Source organism: Schistocerca cancellata, chromosome 5 (genome assembly GCF_023864275.1).
Source record: "Schistocerca cancellata isolate TAMUIC-IGC-003103 chromosome 5, iqSchCanc2.1, whole genome shotgun sequence".
Taxonomy (NCBI): Eukaryota; Metazoa; Arthropoda; class Insecta; order Orthoptera; family Acrididae; genus Schistocerca; species Schistocerca cancellata.
The window spans coordinates 95850717-95870448 of NC_064630.1; the positions used below are offsets into that span (position 1 = coordinate 95850717).

The 19732-nt window shown below is 40.1% G+C and overlaps 1 protein-coding gene across 1 annotated transcript in view; it reads right to left on the reverse strand.

Annotated features, from left to right (window-relative positions):
* The window catches only part of LOC126188852 (inositol polyphosphate-4-phosphatase type I A), a 260606-nt gene that overhangs the window by 168178 nt on the left and 72696 nt on the right, over positions 1-19732 (reverse strand). Inside the window, exon 5 of the mRNA XM_049930493.1 lies at positions 17159-17359. Within this exon, the coding sequence (XP_049786450.1) occupies positions 17159-17359 (201 nt within the window). The remainder of the gene's footprint in view (positions 1-17158; positions 17360-19732) is intronic.

The following is a 19732-nucleotide window of genomic DNA, read 5'->3' on the forward strand; positions in this document are numbered from 1 at the left end:
ATGTAGACTGGCAATGACACGGAAAGTGTTTCTGAAGAAGAGAAATTTGTTAACATCGAGTATTGATGTAAGTGTTAGGAAGTCGTTTCTGCAAGTATTTGTATGGAGTGTAGCCATGTATGGAAGTGAAACGTGGACGATAAATAGTTTATACAAGAAGAGAATAGAAGCTTTCGAAATGTGGCGCTACAGAAGAATGCTGAAGATTAGATGGGCAGACCACATAACTAATGAGGAGGTATTGAATAGAATTGGGGAGAAGAGGAGTTTGTGGCACAACTTGACAAGAAGAAGGGACCGGTTGGTAGGACATGTTCTGAGGCATCAAGGGATCACCAATTTGGTACTGGAGGGCAGCGTGGAGGGTAAAAATCGTAGAGGGAGACCAAGAGATGAATACAGTAAGCAGATTTAGAAGGATAGGCAATAATTCCTTGGGTTCTGTGAAACATCACTTGACAATATTCTGCTATGTTAGTCTTTGAAGGCATTATGCACTGCTCTCTAGACAGCCAAATGTGTTTCATTCTGTATCTCTCTATCTATAGCCCTATGCTTTGTTTTAAACCTATTACGCAGTAATCTCTGTTCCTTTAGAAGTTTTCTTACAGTGCCTTTATACCATGGAGGTTCCCTCCCATTATGAGCTGTTCTACAGGGTACATTTGTAGCAACTGCATAGTCAACTATTCTTTTAAACTGAGCCAGAGTTCCTCTACAAGATCCTGCCCTGTGCTGAAAGTTTCAAGTTCCTCATAGAGATATGATGCTACTGATTTTTTTATCTATTTACTGAACAAATATATCTTTATGTTTGTTTTAGTTGTCCTTTGTACTTTGGCAGTCACTGTTGCCACAGCCACGTCATGGCTGATACAAGTTTTGATGTGGACATCCTCAATGAGGTCAGGTCTATTCATTGCCATTAGATCAAATTTATTTCTATCATGAGCGGGGTTCCTAACTATATGTTCTAGGTAGTTCTCAGGGAAGGCATTTATTACAGTTTCACAGGATGTCTTATTATACCCACCGCTAATAAAACTGTAATTTTCCCATTAATTGTTGGATGATTAAAGTCTCCAGCAATGATTACAGTATGAATGGGGAACTTACATACAAATGAACCGACGTTTTCTCTAAAGTTTTAGGTTACATCAGGAGATGGGGCTGGTGGGCAATACAAGGATCCAATTATCATTTTATGCCCACTCCTGACAGTGAGTGTTGCCCAAACAATCTCACATGTAGCTTCAATTTCTACCTTCGTGGATTTGAGTTTCTTGTCTACTGCAACAAATACACAACCTCCATTTCCCATTTGCCTATCCTTTCAATATACACTTAAATTTTCCCCAAAAATCTCACTGATACCAATTTCAGCTTTCAACCAGATATCTGTACCTGGTATTATGCGAGCTTCACTGCTTTGTATGAGCACTTCAAACTCTGGCACTTTGTTGAGAATACTTCAGCAGTTTACATTAGGATTTTAATACTCTCACTTGTGGGAGATATTTCTTTCAATCTTACACTGATACTTTTGGGTTTCCTACAGCTGTCATTGTCTGGACTGAATTGAGAGTCACCTAATCTAAAAAAAACCTTGTGCGCACCCCCCACACAGTCAGCTACCTGAGTAGCAGTCTCTGATGTGTAGTGCAGGCCTGACGCATTTACAGGGTGCCTACGATTTTCAACCCTATGACGCAAATCCAGGAAGTCACAGCCTAGCTTGTCACAGCAGTTTCGAAGTCTCTGGTTCAGCCCTTCCACTCAACTCGAAACCAAAGGGCCATGATCAGTTCTGGGACAATGCTGAAAATAAAAGGAATGTTAAAAAGTGTGATTACAATTCAGGGTGAAAGGATATCACTGATAGGTTCACTGATGATATAGCTAACCTCAGCAAAAATGAACAGAATGAACTGTCTCAGAAGTGCAGAATATGTATTGAGCATAAACTGAAGAAAAACATTAGTGATGAGGATAGCAGAAACAAAATTATCGATAAACTTAACATCATAAACAAGGACCATGAAGTAGGTGAAGTTACGGAATTCCACTACCTTGAAACGAAATAATGCTGATGGATGAAACAAGGAGGATATGAAGAAAAGAAGGTAGAATACCTCAGGAAATGAGGGTATTCCTGGCCAAAAGAAGTTGAACAGTGTCAAAGGTCGGCCTTAATTTGAGGAAGAGATTTCTGAGAATGTCCTTTTGGAGCAGAGCAAGTGAATCATTGGCTATGGAAAACTGGATAGGAAGAGAATCTAAGAGTTGATATCTGTTCCTCAGAGTTTTTCGCAGCAGCATGCTTCAGCTTCAACAAAATCTTCTCTGTTCGCAATTCACATCATTTCAAATAAAACTCTAGCTTTTGACAGCAGTCTCCGTCATCGTCATCAGGAGTTGAAATCACTGACAGCCAGGGCTGGCATGATGTTAGGCTTAAATGGCAGTGTCTGGAACCTTCCAGAGAGGCCTGGAGTCACATATGCACAGAAGGAAAGCTGGGCAGCTCCTATCAACTCTACCAACCGCAGAACAGAGTGGCTAGGAGCTGCCCAACCTGCCTTCCATGCGTGCTCAACTCCAGGCCTCTCTGGAAGATTCCAGACACTAACCTTCCATCTATATAAGCAGAACAGCACGCCATCCCTGGCAGCCAGTGATTTCAACTCCTGATGCCAATGGCTGAGACAGCTGCCAAAAGATCAAGTGTTTTATTCGAAAGGACGTGGCTTGTAAACCAAGATTTTGTTGAAGTCTAAGATGTGGTGCTGTTGTAGGATGGTGAAAATTAAGTGGACTGATAAGATTAGTAATGAGATGGTTTTTGTTTTTCAGAGAATCTGTGAGGACACAAACATGTGGCAAACATTGCCACAAATAAGAGGCAGGAATGATATGGTATGTGTTAATGCATCATTCAATAACTTCCATGATACTTGTGGGAGCTGCAGAGGGTAAAAACTGAAGGGCAAGACAGAGACTGGAACATATCAAACATTTAAATGAGGATATTGGGTGCAAGTACTACCCTAAAATGACAGGTTGCCACAAAGGAGACAAATTCATGCCATGTCAATACCGTTTCCTGCTACTGTTGATATTATGATATATTCGGTCCATCTGGTGGTTAATAACCTCAGCACTTTTTCTACAGGGGGGACCAGAAAAATGTACACTGTCTTTGATAGTTAATATCTTTGGAACAAAGTGTCAAATAGTTGCAATTTTGTGCTGTAGAGTAGTCCACTATTTTCTTAACAGATCTTGGTGCACATTTTCCAGCAGATGACACTGCAGCAATGGATGAAATAAGATTGTCTTTTCAGCAAAGCAAGGTCATATTGAAGACATACTGGAAGTATGAGAATATGATGGAGGGACAACAGCAAAGGTGTAGTGTGTATGGAAATCAGCCACCAACATGTACAACAATTTATCGTATTCGGGATAAATTTGAAGCCTACGGTACTGCTCAGTATGTGCATAAGAAAAGGTCTGGCCAACCATAAACATCAACAAATCCAGCTTCCAGCACAGCTGTGCTCCAACATTTTACTACTACCTTCAAGTGGCATATGTTGTCATCGGATTAAAATCAACGTCTTTCCAGATGTACTATCCCCCCCCCCCCCCACCCCTCCTGTATGATGTTAACATGCAGGGATGTGGACATTTTAATGAGAAGGGTTCCATTCCTTAGACTTTTACATACTTAAGGTCTTTCAACAATGGCTCAAATGCTTTCTAAATGTAAAATAAGGACAGCTTCTCAAATTTCTTTTCTATTTTTATTACTAAGTACATATTTTGATGCAAAAAGGGTTAGTCTGTTCACCATTGGTCCAGTCAATCCATGTGAGTTGTGTTCTATTTCTTAATTTTGTAATTGGTTCCACTGCCATTACACAAGCAGCTAGGGGAAGTGCCACAGTGGTTGTCTACTAATGACCATTTCACCTCAACATGCTCCCCATTAGCACATAGCACACCTCAAGATTTAGTCTTTCTATAGAAATGTCTGCACCAACCCCACAATCCAGGCTCACTGTGATACACAAAATTCCACTGTCTCACAGTGTTATAGTTGCTGAAGCCTGTAAAGAGGTTACAGTTACAAGGGTATGGAAGCTAATGAATAACGAGCGATTTAAGGTGCTCTGCAGTCAATCTTTGGACCATTTTCAAAGAGAGGTCTCACTATATGACTAATCCTTTTCTGACAGGGATGTTTTTTACAGAAATAGGATAACCTCCATGTTTGCTGGCCTGTAGTAACTTGGTTACACAGCAACATCATTGTTGTTACGGTCTTCAGTCCCAAGACAGTTTTGTTGCAAGTCTCCATGCTAGTCACTCCTGTGCAAGCCTCTTCATATGTATGTAATTCTGGTACCTATGTCCATTACACCTCCTTACTGTAGCAAAGCCTTGGTCTCCCTCTACAATATTCCTCTCTCATTCCTTTCCCCTGGTCCACCATGTCGTACTATTTTACTTTCACTTCCTGTTCCTAAGATCAAATTCTAGTCAGCCTTTACCAGTTTTCATCTGCCTTAACTATCCAAATCATCTTATCATACTTTATACATTCCTTTAATATCTTTACAATCTTCAGAGCTAATTGGCATATAATCTTGTCATACCATGATGGGTGTTTGCTTCATGCCAAGCTTGGCTATGACAATGCATTCACTACATTGTTCATTATAGCTTACCCACAGTACTATTCTCTTATTCATTATCGGGCCTACTCCTGCATGAGCCCTATTTGATTTTGTTTTGATATCCATGTACTGACCTGACCTGAGCTAAAGTCCTGTTCTTCCTCCCAATGCACTTCATTAATTCCCATGATATCTAACTTCAATCTATCCATTTCCCTCTTTAAATCTTCTAACCTACCTACCTGATTAAGGGATAACATTCACGTCACAATCCACAAATTATCAGTTTTCCTTTCCTGATGACAACCTCATCTAGAGTAGTCCCCTCCGGAATATTTTACCCAAGAGTTTGCCATCACCACCTTAAGCCTCACAGTAGAGATGCATGCTTTGGGATGTGGAGTGGAGGAGGGGAGGAGGATTATTACATGGCTGTCATTTTTCTTTGCTTTCAGCCATTCACAGAACCAGCACAGCAAGTTCATGTTCACTAATGTTACAAGACCACATCAGTCAATCGTCCTGATTGGTGGCTATGGAGGAACAATGGGTTAGTCTGTGCTCTTCACAGATACTCCTCCACTATGGATGCAACTACTGTACGGCAATATGAGTTGTTGAAGCATGCCGGCATGCCAGCCACTCCATCTTGACAAGGTCCATGGTTCATGGAGGAACACTGTCACATTATCTTTTTGTACATAAAATAATTATTTTTCCTTACCTTTACCATATTACCTTTATGTGACAATAAATATGTAAGCCTCAGACATCACTTACCATGTCCTTAAGAGGTGGTTTGCGTACCTAAGTTACACAGATAACTGTGGCTCTGGTACACCTGAATCAGAATGGTGTCTGTTGGGAGGTCAGCCTAACATGTGGCTCCTTTTCAGAAGTTGCAGAGGTGACAGCCAGGATTGCTGGCTGATCTGACTTTAAACATTAACCAATATGGTCTTCTTATGTTTGTACTGCAGCACGGCTGAAAACATGGGGGAATTTGTGCCGTTATATTTCCCAAAGACATGCAGCTCTACTGTATTGTTCAAAAATGACATCATCATCTTGGGCGAAATATCATACAGTTGTATATTGGAAAATGTCATCAGATGAAACAAATCTGGTGTTATACGAGTGAAAATGCGGAATGTTAAGATGCCTTTACAGAGTAGGTGTTTGTTGTTGTTGTGGTCTTCAGTCCTGAGACTGGTTTGATGCAGCTCTCCATGCTACCCTATCCTGTGCAAGCTTCTTCATCTCCCAGTACCTACTGCAACCTACATCCTTCTGAATCTGCTTAGTGTATTCATCTCTTGGTCTCCCCCTATGATTTTTACCCTCCACGCTGCCCTCCAATACTAAATTGGTGATCCCTTGATGCCTCAGAACGTGTCCTACCAACCGATCCCTTCTTCTGGTCAAGTTGTGCCACAAACTTCTCTTCTCCCCAATCCTATTCAATACTTCCTCATTAGTTATGTGATCTACCCATCTAATCTTCAGCATTCTTCTGTAGCACCACATTTCAAAAGCTTCTATTCTCTTCTTGTCCAAACTATTTACCGTCCATGTTTCACTTCCATACATGGCTACACTCCATACAAATACTTTCAGAAAGGAATCAATATGCTGAAGTTTGATATAATGAGACTTTGTGAAGAGCAGTGGCAGGAAGAACAGGGTTTTTGGTCCAGTGAGAACAAGGTTACAAACACAAAACCAAATAGAGTTAATGCAAAAGTAGGACTAGTAATGAATAAGAAAATATGAACACACATGAATTACTACGAACTGCACAGTGAACTTATCTTAGCAGAGAGAGAGACAATATCAAGAGACACAACAATAATATAAATATATATACCCACTAGCTCCACAGACAATAAGAAGATTGAGAGTATGTGTGATGGGAAAAAAGAAATTATCCAGTTTGTTACAGGAGGCAAAAATTTAATTATTATGGGGGACTGTAATTCAAAAGTAGAAAAAGAAAGAGAAGGAAATATAGTACAGTAGGTCAGCACAGACTGTGTGGAAAGGGGCGGGGGGAGGGGGGGGGTACTGGAAGATGTCTGGTAGAATTCTGAACAAAGCACAATTTAATCACTGTAAACACTTTGTTTAAGGATAACGAAAGAGGACTGTACAAACAGAAGATACCTGGAGCCACTTCTCGTCTCGTACAGTTCTTACAATGGTAAGATGAGATTTTGAAACCAGATATTTGAACTGAAAAATCTTTCTGGGAACAGATGTGAACTCTGGCCACAATTTATAGGTTATGAACTGCAGATTAATTAAGAAAACACAGAAAAGTAGGAAATTAAGGAGATGAGACCAGGGTAAATCAGTGTAGCGTGTTCCAAAGGGAGCATTAGGCACATACTGAATGAAACTTTGGAAAGGAATAAAATTGGAGACATGTGCACATGTGTAGGTTTGAAAGATGAAACAATGAGATCAGCAGAGGAAAAACTAGGAAAAAAGCACAGCTCAACAGAAATCCTGAAAAAGGCACAGCTCAACAGAAATCCTTTCATAACACTTAGATATTGAATTTAATTGACAAAAACAAATCATAAAAATGTAGCAAAAGAAACAGAAGGAAAAGACTAAAAAAAGGGAACAGATTAACACAAAGTGCTGAATGGCTAAACAGTAATGGCTACAAGAGAAATGAAAGCTATTTAAGTGCGCATGACTAAAAGAAAGATAGAATATGTGAGCTCTCTCAGGTTAACTTGGAGTGTTTGATTAATAGTGCTTCCAGGTGTTCTGGTGAGTTGTTGTTACCATTTTATGCACAATATTTCAACAAGCACCCCAGCCACCTTCTTCAGGTGCTACAAGTTTTGCTGTTATATCGAGATGAACAAGCTGTACCTATGTGCGCCAAAATCAAACATCCCATAAACACACCAACAGCGAATAGGATTATGTGCTGTGCAAACCTGATGTTAGTTTGAGACAGAATTTATGGCACCCAACAAGTACTAGTCATCTTTAAAAAAGAGGTCCTTCAGCTCTGTCTTTACATATCTACTACACTCTGCAGAAACTTCAGAATGGTCACAAACAAAACCATTGCAGTTGAAAATGTTTGCACGCCAGGAAGCGAAATTTGATCACTTGTATGAAAAGCCAAGACAAGATGAAGGGAGCCACACTGTAATTAATCTCACCGACAGATATCTGTATGAGGATACACTTAAGATCCTTCCTAAATGGCTAAATTTTGTTCCCACTCTGAAAATGCTACCAGTAACAGATTACACATCAGCACCATGGAGCATGGAACTGTTGAAGTCTTTCCCACCAGGAGCAGCAGAAGAGGTTCACTGCAAAACCTATAGAGCACTTACCGAGAAAGGAAACTCCCCATATCACCCACTCAGGTTTAGTGGTACGAGGACCCAGTGGATAGCCCATCAATAACTGAACACAGATCAAACACAAAAACAGGAAGGTGTGCTGACCTGTGAAAAAAGCAGCAAAATCTGAACAGTAAACAGTCCAAGCTCAAGATGTGGAACATCGAATGCATTTAAATAGCTGTGGCGTTGTGGTTATCTGTTCACAGTGCTGGACTGTAGATAGGGAGATCCATGTTCAAATCTCCCCTGTGCTCTGTATTCCACCCCCCCCCCCCCCACCACCACCACCACCACCACCACCACCACCACCACCACCACCACCACCACCAAATTAAAATTATGACCTGTCCATCCTGTCACTGACGAATCTGCTCACTGTATTCAAATTTATGTCTGTTTCATGGTGTAATGTCCATTTGCAACAGCGATGTGTAAAGAAGGGACCTCCAGATGTACAGGCGTGGACAAAACGAGCAAGACCCCTCGCCTTTTCGTTATGCTGACCGCACAGCTTTCAAGTCTGCTACACAGCATAACAGCCAAGGCGACGAAGTGCTACCAACATAATATGCACAGGCGTGAAACTGAAAAACTATTAGAAATTTGTGAGATTTGTGAGACTGTTTCCAATCATGTGTAAGACTATATTAATGCTGATTAGCGTGTTAAACAAAACACGTAAATATAAGATATACCGGCGAGTCCACGGTAACTGTCCCTTTTCCCATATTACTCTGATCATTTCTGCCCAAATATTCTCAATTGGATTCATGTCAGCTCCTTTAGGTGGCCATTCCATTACAGTACTATTACTACGGTCGTCGAACGACCTCTTAACCACACGTGCCATATGAATAGGCGAGCGATCTTGTTCGAACATGATCTGATCATCGGCAAATCTTGCTGTCACAGAAGACATCACGTTCTCCAGAACTCATACGTAACTGCGTGCATCGAGTCTTCCTTCCACTTCCCAAAGGAGCCCACACCCTTCGGCCAATATCCACGCCCATACTTTTACCGACTACCTGCCACTCCTTCAGCAACAGTAAATATATTTTGGATTATACCTAGCACCTTTTGGCCGGTAAACAATTACTTTTCTGGTTGATGCCGTACAGAAAACTTTTTCGTCCGTGTAAATCATCGCCTCCAATACTGGAGAGGTTTGTTGACATTTTCAGCAGCAAAAGCAAGGTGGGCTTCTCTGTGGGAAATAGTCAATGTCTCTTTCACAGCAGCGCTTCTTACTCTCATTCCACCTTCCCTTAGACAATGAGTGTCAGTCTTATTGCTAACACCGAGACCCAAAATATGCTGAATTTGTCGTGCGTTGACAAATGGGTGGTTCTCACTGAAACGGCGTACCTACTGATCCTGAGCTGCTGCTGTTTTGTGGCAACAGCGATGAGGCCTTCGATTCAGGTTTTCACCCTCTTCCTTTCGCGTAATCCACCTGGCTACCGTCAACTGAAGACCCATAGTTCTTGCTATATAGCTATTTGAAAACCCTCTGCATGGAGTGCTATTATAGCGCCCTTGTCTGCCTCAGCCAGATGTGCCATTTAGCTTTGACTGAATGATTCGTTGCGGTTAATATCTGCTGCGAAAACAGCACTAGTAGGAAACAGACTGCCTCCTCCAAGACTGCACCCACAACGCAATGGCCAAGTATGTGTAACACGGAAACGGATGGCATAAACGAGAGATCCCAAGCCCATACCCTTCTCATTAAATAGTGGAGCAACTTAGAATCTGTAATTTTTCTCAGAAGGAACTGGTCCACTCTTGTCATGTCTTATCCTGACAAATATTACATGAAATGAAACATTTACGTTTTGCATATACGACAGGCCAACACAAGAAACATTTCTGAAATATCTGAGGCAACTGGAAGAACACTCCATGAATTTTAGTTGTAGAAGGTTGCCTTACAAGAAGGAAAACCTGTTTATCCTCGCTCGCTGTGTTTCCAAGTGGCGCAGTTTACTCTGAGGCATACCTAGTTCTCGCCAGGTGTAAGAAGTGACTCGACTAACGAGAGAAACTCGCCAGGTGTGATACGCTGATTATCCGGAAACTTTGCTCAGTGAAGGAGAGGACAAAATAAGCGAACATGTGTTTCGAATTATCTGCAGACATTCGACCATTTCCGGGAAAACGACTGTCAAGTTAGCAACGCACTGTTGCTATAGTGTAGATACCTTTTGCGCCCGAGAATGCAATTGAAGCGGTGGCTCAGTGGCTACCGTCGTTCCTTCTCAACTTTGATTCCCAAGTTTGAGACCATATTGCTTTTTGTATTATATTTTGTCCTCCCCCTCTATCAGAATTATCTACGAAAGTTTTTTCCAATTTACGTTGAAATAATGTTGTCGTTATTCGTCAATTAACTTTCTGTGTAATAAATGAATTAAAAAAATAATACGCGAATGATAAAATAATGTGAAATATTTTTGAACCTCCTTACAACCTGTAAGGTTGCAAGGACATTCACAAATATTTCACAACATTTTCTCACTTTTTTTTACTTCTTTCATTACACAGTAAATTGTTTCAAAATAAATTGTAATAAACATTCGTAGATAATTCTGAGGGTGAAGGGGGGGTGGGGGGTGGGGGCAGGGGGTGGGGGCGGGGGGTGGGGGGGAAGGAACCATGGGGTTTCGAACTCGCAGTGCAAAGTTTGGAAGTCGTGATGGTAGCAGCTGAGCCACTGCTTCAAATGAATCCTTAGACACTAATAGATATCTACACTATAACAACAGCATGTCGAAAACTTTGACTGCCGCTTTCTCAGAAGCGGTCAAGTGTGTATGCAGATAATCCAAGACACGTGTTCACTTATTTTGTCTCCTCTTTCATCGAGCGAAGTTTCAGCAAGACAGGGGTATGACATTTGGCGGGTCTCCTCGTAAGCTGTGTGCGTTGCGATTCAGTAGACAGAATGTGTCTACTTTCCTCGACTACTCACAGACATGTTTGGAAACTTTCGTTCTTGTAGTGGCAGTTTGCATTATGAAGCCCGGTTTTCCTGATAACGATCTACTAATGGACTTTGCTCCTAATTTACGTTACTGTGTAGTAGATCTACTGCAATGACTTGAACCGGAAATGTTGTTTTATTTGGATATTCCACTACTTAGTTGCCATATTTCGCTATAATATTTTCCTTTGTTTCAAAACGGCTATAGTGTAGATACCTTTTGCGTCCGAGAATGCAATTGAAGCAGTGGCTCAGTGGCTACCATCGTTCCTTCCCAACTTTGATTCCCGAGTTCGAGACCATATTGCTTTTTGTATTATTATTTTTTTCTCCCTCTCTATGACCACTGCAACTTGTTAACATCAGTAACAATTTAATACTTTGAAACAGTTACGTGTGGTGTACGAGGAGTGTACTCTGTTGAATGAGAAATACATTAAACACGAAAGCTGCATCCAGTAACAATAAATGACTTTTGGTTACATGACAAAACACAAGTCGATATACTGTCAGTTCATCTCAGTACCCAGTAAAACTTAAACTGGAACGATCTCAAACATACTTTTGTGGGGAAGGCAAATGAAAGACTGCGTTTTATTGGCCGCACACTAAGAATACGCAACAGGTCTACTGAAAACACTACCTACACTACGTTTGTCAGTCCACTGCTATAGTATTTCTGCGCGGTATGGGATCCTTGACAGACGTGATTGACGGTGCATGCCAAAACGATAGCACGATTTGTAATGTCACAAAATAGGGGAGAGGGAGTCCCAGATTAGATAAGCGAGTTGGGGTGACATTCATGAAAACAAAAGTGTTTTTCGTTGCCGCGAGATCTTTTCACGAAATTTCAATCACCAACATCTGTTATGAATGCCAAAACATTATTTCCTTGGGAACTTACACAGGAACAAATGACCGTAGTAATAATGTAATTCATGGCTCGTAAGAAAAGATTTGAGTGGTCCTTTTTCCCGCACGCTGTTAAAGAGTGGGACGGTACAGAAATAGTCCGAAGGTAGTTCGATGAACCCTCTGCCAGGCACGTAAGTCTGGATTGCAAAGAAATCCTGTAGATGCAGTCATGTAGGTGTAACAACGAAATTACGCTGTAATTGCGACATGTGAGTTACATTTGATTTGAAAATCAAAGTTGTTTGCTGCTTATTTATTTTTTGTTCATTATTTTCAGCCATAGACACAAACACCTAGGTGCGTTAAATTGATACTGAAATAAAGTGTCATGCATGGACCAAGTGGATATCGCATACGACGTTCCTAGGTTGTCTATAAGTGGATATTGCAGATGACTTCGAACAAGATTTGACTGTAGCTCTTAGAAGTTCCGTGATCAAACGATCTGAGTTGCTGGCGAATACAGTTTATCCTCACTAGACAATATATATAATAATTATACATGAGGTGAAAAGGGTTTCGCCGGGTGCGGTGGCCGAACGGCTCTAGCAGCTTCAGTCACGAACCGCGCGGTTGCTTGCGCCGTCAGTTCGAATTCTTACCCAGGCACGGATGTGTGTTACGTTAGGTAGGTTTAAGTATTTCTAGGTCCAGGGGACTGATGACCTAAGCAATATGAAAGACGTGGGGTTCCACGAAATCCTAACAACGAAATTGGCCGAAGATGAAGATGAGGGCCGCATAAATAATTCCCCCTACTCTTCATTCGAAATGTTCTAGCTGCAGTCGACACATCAGCATGTTAATCGTAGCTACGCTTTTGATCCAAATCACGTTTACAGGAATGCAAATAAAATCTGTTTGCCTATACACGTGGTAATTCAGAGCCCAGTAATAATGGCACCACGTTTTAGAAGTGCGAGCATTCCCATTGCTAGCTAGCTCAAAAAACATTCGGCTAATGAACGTTTTCTGGCTGTGGCGAGTCTAATGGAGAATTTGAAACATTGTAGAATACGTTTGGCAGCTATGTCGCCATTTTTTTCCTGTGGTGGTGCAGAATTATCCTACAAAATTTTGTTATTTCGATAAACATCCCAAATGACTGTCATATAAGCGGTCACATAACTGTAGAAAATTCATGTTTTTGAGTCCAGAAAGCTCTATTCAACAGAAACTGCAGATCATTCTGCCATTTCCATTGCGAAATTACCAGCTTATTCATGTCTGGGGTAATTATAGAGGGTTCTTTGCCTGGGTTGTCTGCTAGCGTAGTGAAAGGTGTTTGCTACTGCAGAGGAGGTCTGGTTTGTTTTCGGTTCTAATCTTGATGGAGGCAGATAGACTAGAAGTAAAGCAATTTTAAGAAATTCTCATGCCCCCAATACGTTTTATAGCTACCTTTATTCTGTACCGGCGCCCTGTGGATGTCAATATGAAACTCTTGTAGAATTTCATACTTGTTACTGCCTACTTTTTCTGCTTCTGTCAATAATTGAATTGACTTAAGTGTGGCACTGAATGATTTTGAACTGAATTTCGTTATGAATCCTCACACATTGCTAAATTTGCACACTTTCATGGTATGTCAGCAACGGTAATCCATTATGACTGGTCTGAACGTTGACAGAGACCGTTTCACAGCTGAATGCGCATAATATTTTGCTAATTCGTAACGATCTGAGGTACCTTATCTTACTAAAACAGTTATGTTATCTCGATAAGCTGAAATTCATTTTTATTAGTACAGTTCATACTAATTAGCTTCTCTGCTTTCATTTATATCTTATATTTACGTGTTGTGCTTAACACACTAATCAGCATTAATATAGTCTTACACATGATTGAAAACAGTCTGACAAAGGTCAGATAGTTTTTCAGTTTCACGCCTGTGCATAGTATGTTGGTAGCACTTCGTCGCCTTGCCTGTTATGCTGTGTAGCAGACTTTAAAGCTGTGCGGATCAGCATAACGAAAAGGCAAGGGATCTCGCTCGTTTTGTCCACGACTGTACATATCTCCTTTTTGTTCTACACTTGCACTTCCTGTTTTCATGCTTGGTCTATGTTGAGTTTTTAACGAGCTACCCACTGGGCCATTTTATCACTAAATCTGAGGGGGTGTGATGGGGAGTTCCCCTTGTGAGGTCCCACAACTAAGATCCAGTATCTCCAAGGAAGAAAGTGAAACAGTGAGAAATCTGTGACAGGACAAGGAACTGTAGTTCTGTCAGCCGACAAGGGCAACACTATGGTCCAAATGTAATGTATGGACTACAATAAGATGATTTATCTTTTGAATGACATTGCTTGCAGACAGACAGATGCCAATCATAAGAATAAAATCAAGAGGAAAATGATGAAACTTCTCAATGAGTCAGGTTTGCCATTTAACATTGTTAAGGGTCATAGAACACAAGTGCTGATGCAATCACGACTATATGGCCTAAGGTACAAAAGGAATGAATTCCTTTAAGAATCCATAGTAAGGAATATTGGTGCGGCTGATAAAATACCTTGCATTCTCAGCAGAAGTGCTAACACCACATTCGCAACGCCACTGACTCAGTTGACTGCAGATCCAGGATACGGAATTTGGTCAGTTTCGATATAATCTCCCTCTATACAAGATTCCCATTTCCTGATTCCTTGAAACTAATTGCAGAGAAGACTGACAATTGTTTCATAGAACTTTCTTGACACATTATGACATCAACTTATTTCTTGTCCAACAGAAAGTATTATGAACAAACCGATACTGTGGTACTGGTCAGTCCATAATCGCTTGTCATAATGAACCTCTACACGGAACACTTTGAAGCAAAGGTACTACAATTTGCAAAGTTGAAACCAACATATTTCTTTTGGTACGTGGGTGACACATTTGTAGTGCGGCTACATAGAGTGGAAAAACTTTAAGAGTTCCTGGAATTTTAACTTCTGTCCCTCACATTATACAATTCATGACAGAACTTGAAAAAGCAAACCAGTTATCTTTCCTCGATGTGTTAGTTGAGAAAAGAATGTATGGATCCTGGGGTCACAGTGTACGTACATGATCCAGCATAATGAATAGTAGGTTACAGAAAGGACAAAACATCAAAACAAACTGACAAATTCATTGAAACACACATTGAAAACAAAGAAAAATATACACTATTACATATCATTTATGCCCTTTTCTTGGTTTTGAATATAACACCTTACAGATGACCATGCATTTCTCCAAGTAGCACACGAAAGTTTCCATCACTCAATTCAGCATGTTCAATGGGATCTCCTCTGCAACTATACGAATGCTGTCACACTGTAAGGACATGTAGCATACACGTGAGTCCTCAAGTATTCTCACAAGAAGTTGTCAGAGTAAGTCAATTTGGGTGACCATGCAGGCCACCAAATGTCTCCAAACTGGAAACCAATCAACCAGGAAAATAACGCCACAAGACATTCATAGACTGGTGGGGCAGATGAGCTGTTGCACTGCCCTGTTAGAATCATGTTGCTGTTATTCAACCTTGGAAAGAGGAAGTTATTTAACATTTGGATACAATGATCACTAATAACCCTTACTGTACGACCATGAAGGTCCTCAAAATAACATGGATCAATGATGCCAAACAATGCCGTGCTGCAGCACACAGTCGCATATTCTTAGTGAAGAGATTTATCATACAGCCAATAAGGGTTACTTTGGTTACATAGCTTCCTGTACCTTAATTCTGTTTATCTACACCACGGCTAGATGAAAATGGGACTCATCTGACATCAATGAGTTGTGCCACATCTGTGGCAAGGTGAGGGTTTGCTGGGCAACTTTATCTTGTCTGTTTAGTTCCTGTACAACCTGCAATTCATATGGATGGAAGTGCAGGTTATGGAGGATGCACTGCAAGGAATGATCTGACATTGTTACCACCAAGGTGTCTCTGGCAGCAAAATGCTGAGGACTTTGGATGAGCGGTTGATACCCCTCCTCTACCCGCTGCACTGTCAGCTGTGTCCTTCATTGCCCCAGACTTTTTTTCTTTGCACAAGATCCATTATTCATGAATTTTTGTACCCAACACACAATTGTCTGATGATCAGGGACTTTCTCATGTTGTCTCAACTTGAAACGGCAATGAAAGAGTCACTGAATTGTGATGGGAGGCTTATTAGTTTTTGGAATATGCCTCCAAGGAGAATGCTCCATGCTGTGATCTCCAAACAAATAGCTGTCCATTTTCAATGCAGCCCTCACATCAGCAGTTTGCACAAATGCAACAGTGACACCACACTATGTAAATTGAATCCTAATATTCATTCTGCTAGACCCCATTAGAAAACCTACATACTCAGACCTCTCACCTCCATGCCACAAGCCTTCATCATCCATCACAAAAAATTTGGTGCTAAGGGCTGGTCCATAAAGCTCTAACACTTCCAAAAAGGAAAGCCTCACTGAAGAATTACAACACCAGTCAACAGTGTTATAAAGGACTGGGTGCTAAGATTGTCAAACTGAAAGGGCACTGCAGTCTAAATCAAGAACATCGGGAAAAGAGGTCAAGACTGATACAGAGGAAGGGGGGCCACAAATCACTTATCTACCTTATGCAAGCCCAATGTCCAGAAAGATTAGTAGACTCCTATGGAAACTTGACATCCATTGTGTATTGCTCCCTTCTGTTTAGACAGAAGGTTTTCTTTGCAAAGTTAAAGCCAGTTTAGGTCTCCAAAAGCTGGGTGTGTACCACATTCCATGCACAAGCGGATTGTCCTACATGGGGTGGACTATCTGAACAATCAATACAAACAGTGATCTTTATCTTTCACACAGGAAACCAAGAATCGAGTAAAAAAACTGAGACAATATTCCAAAGGTATACACACTATTATGGCTGAGCTATCACTCAGACAAATTCAAAATTTTAATCTGTCAGTGCCTCACTGATGCTTTATAAACTCCACATAAGTCGTTCTGTAGTCATTAGCACACCTAGACTAAGGACACTGTGGAAAAATGCTTACCCAAAAGCCAGTGATTTATTGCTTGTATGAATCTTCTAGCCTGCAGCATACAATGTGTTATAAGTGCATTCTTTATCTTTTGTGATACCGATACAGGAGAATATCCTACTGTTTTGTCCCTTTCACAAACTCAAGCCAAACAAGACAAGACAAGACACGACAAAACAAACATCATATACTCACCTACAGAATGACCATGTCGAATGCGCCACATATGAATATCTAGGTGAGGATCATGTCCTCGTCTCAGCTCCATTCGTTGTTGCAGAGCCAACAACTGTGAACGCATGCACTCGTAACTGGCCAATTGTATAGCTTGCAGCCAAGCATCTCTCTCTCCCTGAGAATACGCTGCTAGATGCTGACTAAGACCACCATCAAACACTGCAATAAAAATGAATGCAGAGTATAAGAAATCAAAAAGTCGACTAAGAAAAACTAAATATTGCAAGGAGAGAGAATGGTTAGCCATGATTTACCTTCAATAAGTGAAATTATTAGTACTGCTGATATTCTCTGTTCTTTCTTCACACACACACACACACACACACACACACACACACACACACACACCCCTCAGATAAGGGTGATGGATTATCCTCACTGTTTTTCTATGTAGCCATCAATCACTTTGTGAAGATTTAGGAACAGGAAAATCCACTGAAAGTAAAACCTGGAATAAAGCCCTGAATAAGAAAAACTGCAAGAAAACTGAGATTATGCCCACCAAACACCAGTGTAGAAACAATTCTCCATAAATAGTCAAAAAAACTAACATTGCACTGCAATTTAAATCTGTTTTTGTTGTGGTCTCTCAATACTAATCTATCCTTGCAAGCCTCTTCATCTACGAATAACTGCTGCAGCCTACATCCATTTAAACCTGCTTATTATATTCAAGCCTTCATCTTCCTCTACAATTTAAACCCCTCCCCCCACCCACCCACTTTGTTCCATTACCAAACTGACACTTCTTGATGCCTCAGTATATGTCATATCAATTGATCTCTCCTTAAGTCAAATTGTGCCACAAATTACTTTTTTTCTCTCATATTTGACTCAGAACCTAGTTAAAAGATATACCCATCTGATCTTTGGCATACTTCTGTAGGTTCAAATTTCAAAATTATCTATGCTCTTCTGTGTAAAGTGTCGATTGTCATTTGACTTTAGTGCAGTGAAATACTCCATACAAATACCTCCAGAAAAGACTTCCTAATATTTAAATTTATGTTCTATGTTAACAAACTTCTCTTTTCTGCATTGCAATTATTACTGTATTCCCAAAGCTTGAAAGTATTTTGTGTATCATATATCTTGCACACCAGTTGGATGTTATTTCATAGCTGGCTTTCTCAAGGACCTCAATAGATCCGAGAGAATGTTGTCTACTAAAGAGACCTTATTTTGGGTTAGGCCTTTGACTGCTCTGTCAAATTCCCCTCACAATACCACATCTTCATCTACTTTCGTTTCCCTTTCTATAATACTGACTTAAAAGTTCATTTCCCTTTTATTGCCCTTCTTCCAACTTTAAGCTTTCACTTCTTAGCTTAGTGCTGGCTTGTCATCTGAGCTCTTGATATTCATAGAGTTACCGTAAAGCGGGGTGACTTTGAACGGCGAGACGACTTAGAACAGCAATTTAGCGTCTTTTTTAAAAATAAATGCTGCACTCTAGTGTGTAAATATGAAACTAAGGGCAGAGTCATTAAATATTGCCAATAACTGATACTTTCAGATGATATGACAGTCGATATGAAATAATATTGTATACCAATGCCAGAAAATGAAATAATTTTCTGGAAATGTAAGTTCCTTCACAACTGCAAAAACATTTGCCTATTATTAGAAGCATTTTTGAGGTTATAATTTGAAACGAGTTTCTGTGGACAAGGTTTACACTTGAATGAACATGTACGGAAAGCATAAAATGTTAAATTTATTGTTTAGTGACATAAAAAAATAAGATATGAAGGCTTGTCTTTCAAGGGGTGACTTTAAACAGTGCCTTCCCTATTCTTTGACACATCAGCTCCATGGAAAACATGTTTTAGTGAAGTTTTCTTCAAAGAAAAGTGTGAATTAGTGTTGGACATATTATCACTGATGATGACATTACACTTCTGAGGAAATGGCAATCCAAGGTGGAATCAGATGAATTTTTTTTGTCTGGCCTAATGTTTACAATGTGTCAGATTTTGAAAAAGATGACATTTGTAGGATTCTACCTGATTCTAAGGTAGATAGAAGGGGAAGGCTTCATTTTGAGCTTCAATTTGATGTCTATGACATCTGTTAGAGTGGACACTCTTTTGTGGCAACTTCCTTTCCTGTAGAGTGTTCACAGATGCAATTCTTTAAAATGTGATAACTTTTTTTTCATTTCTTTTATTAAAGTCATACAGACTGATTTGAAAAGATTTGTTTTTAAGTTTCTTATTTCATAACTAGCTCAGTACCCATTTCAATTATTAGAAACATTAACCGTAATCATATGAACAGTTTCAGGTGATTAAAGAAAACTCATAAAAATGCTCAAATTTTTCTAAATAAGTTACTTTCAAAACTATATTTATATACAAAATAACATGCTGTTTCATATGATAGTCATGTCATTTAACAGTAATTGACATGACTCCCACAGAATAGGCAAATGTTTCCATGTTCAAAGTGACCCCAACCCATGGTGTGAAATTGAACAGTGCAAAATTTTAAAAAATAAAATAAAATAAACTAGGCATGGGGGATAAAAAT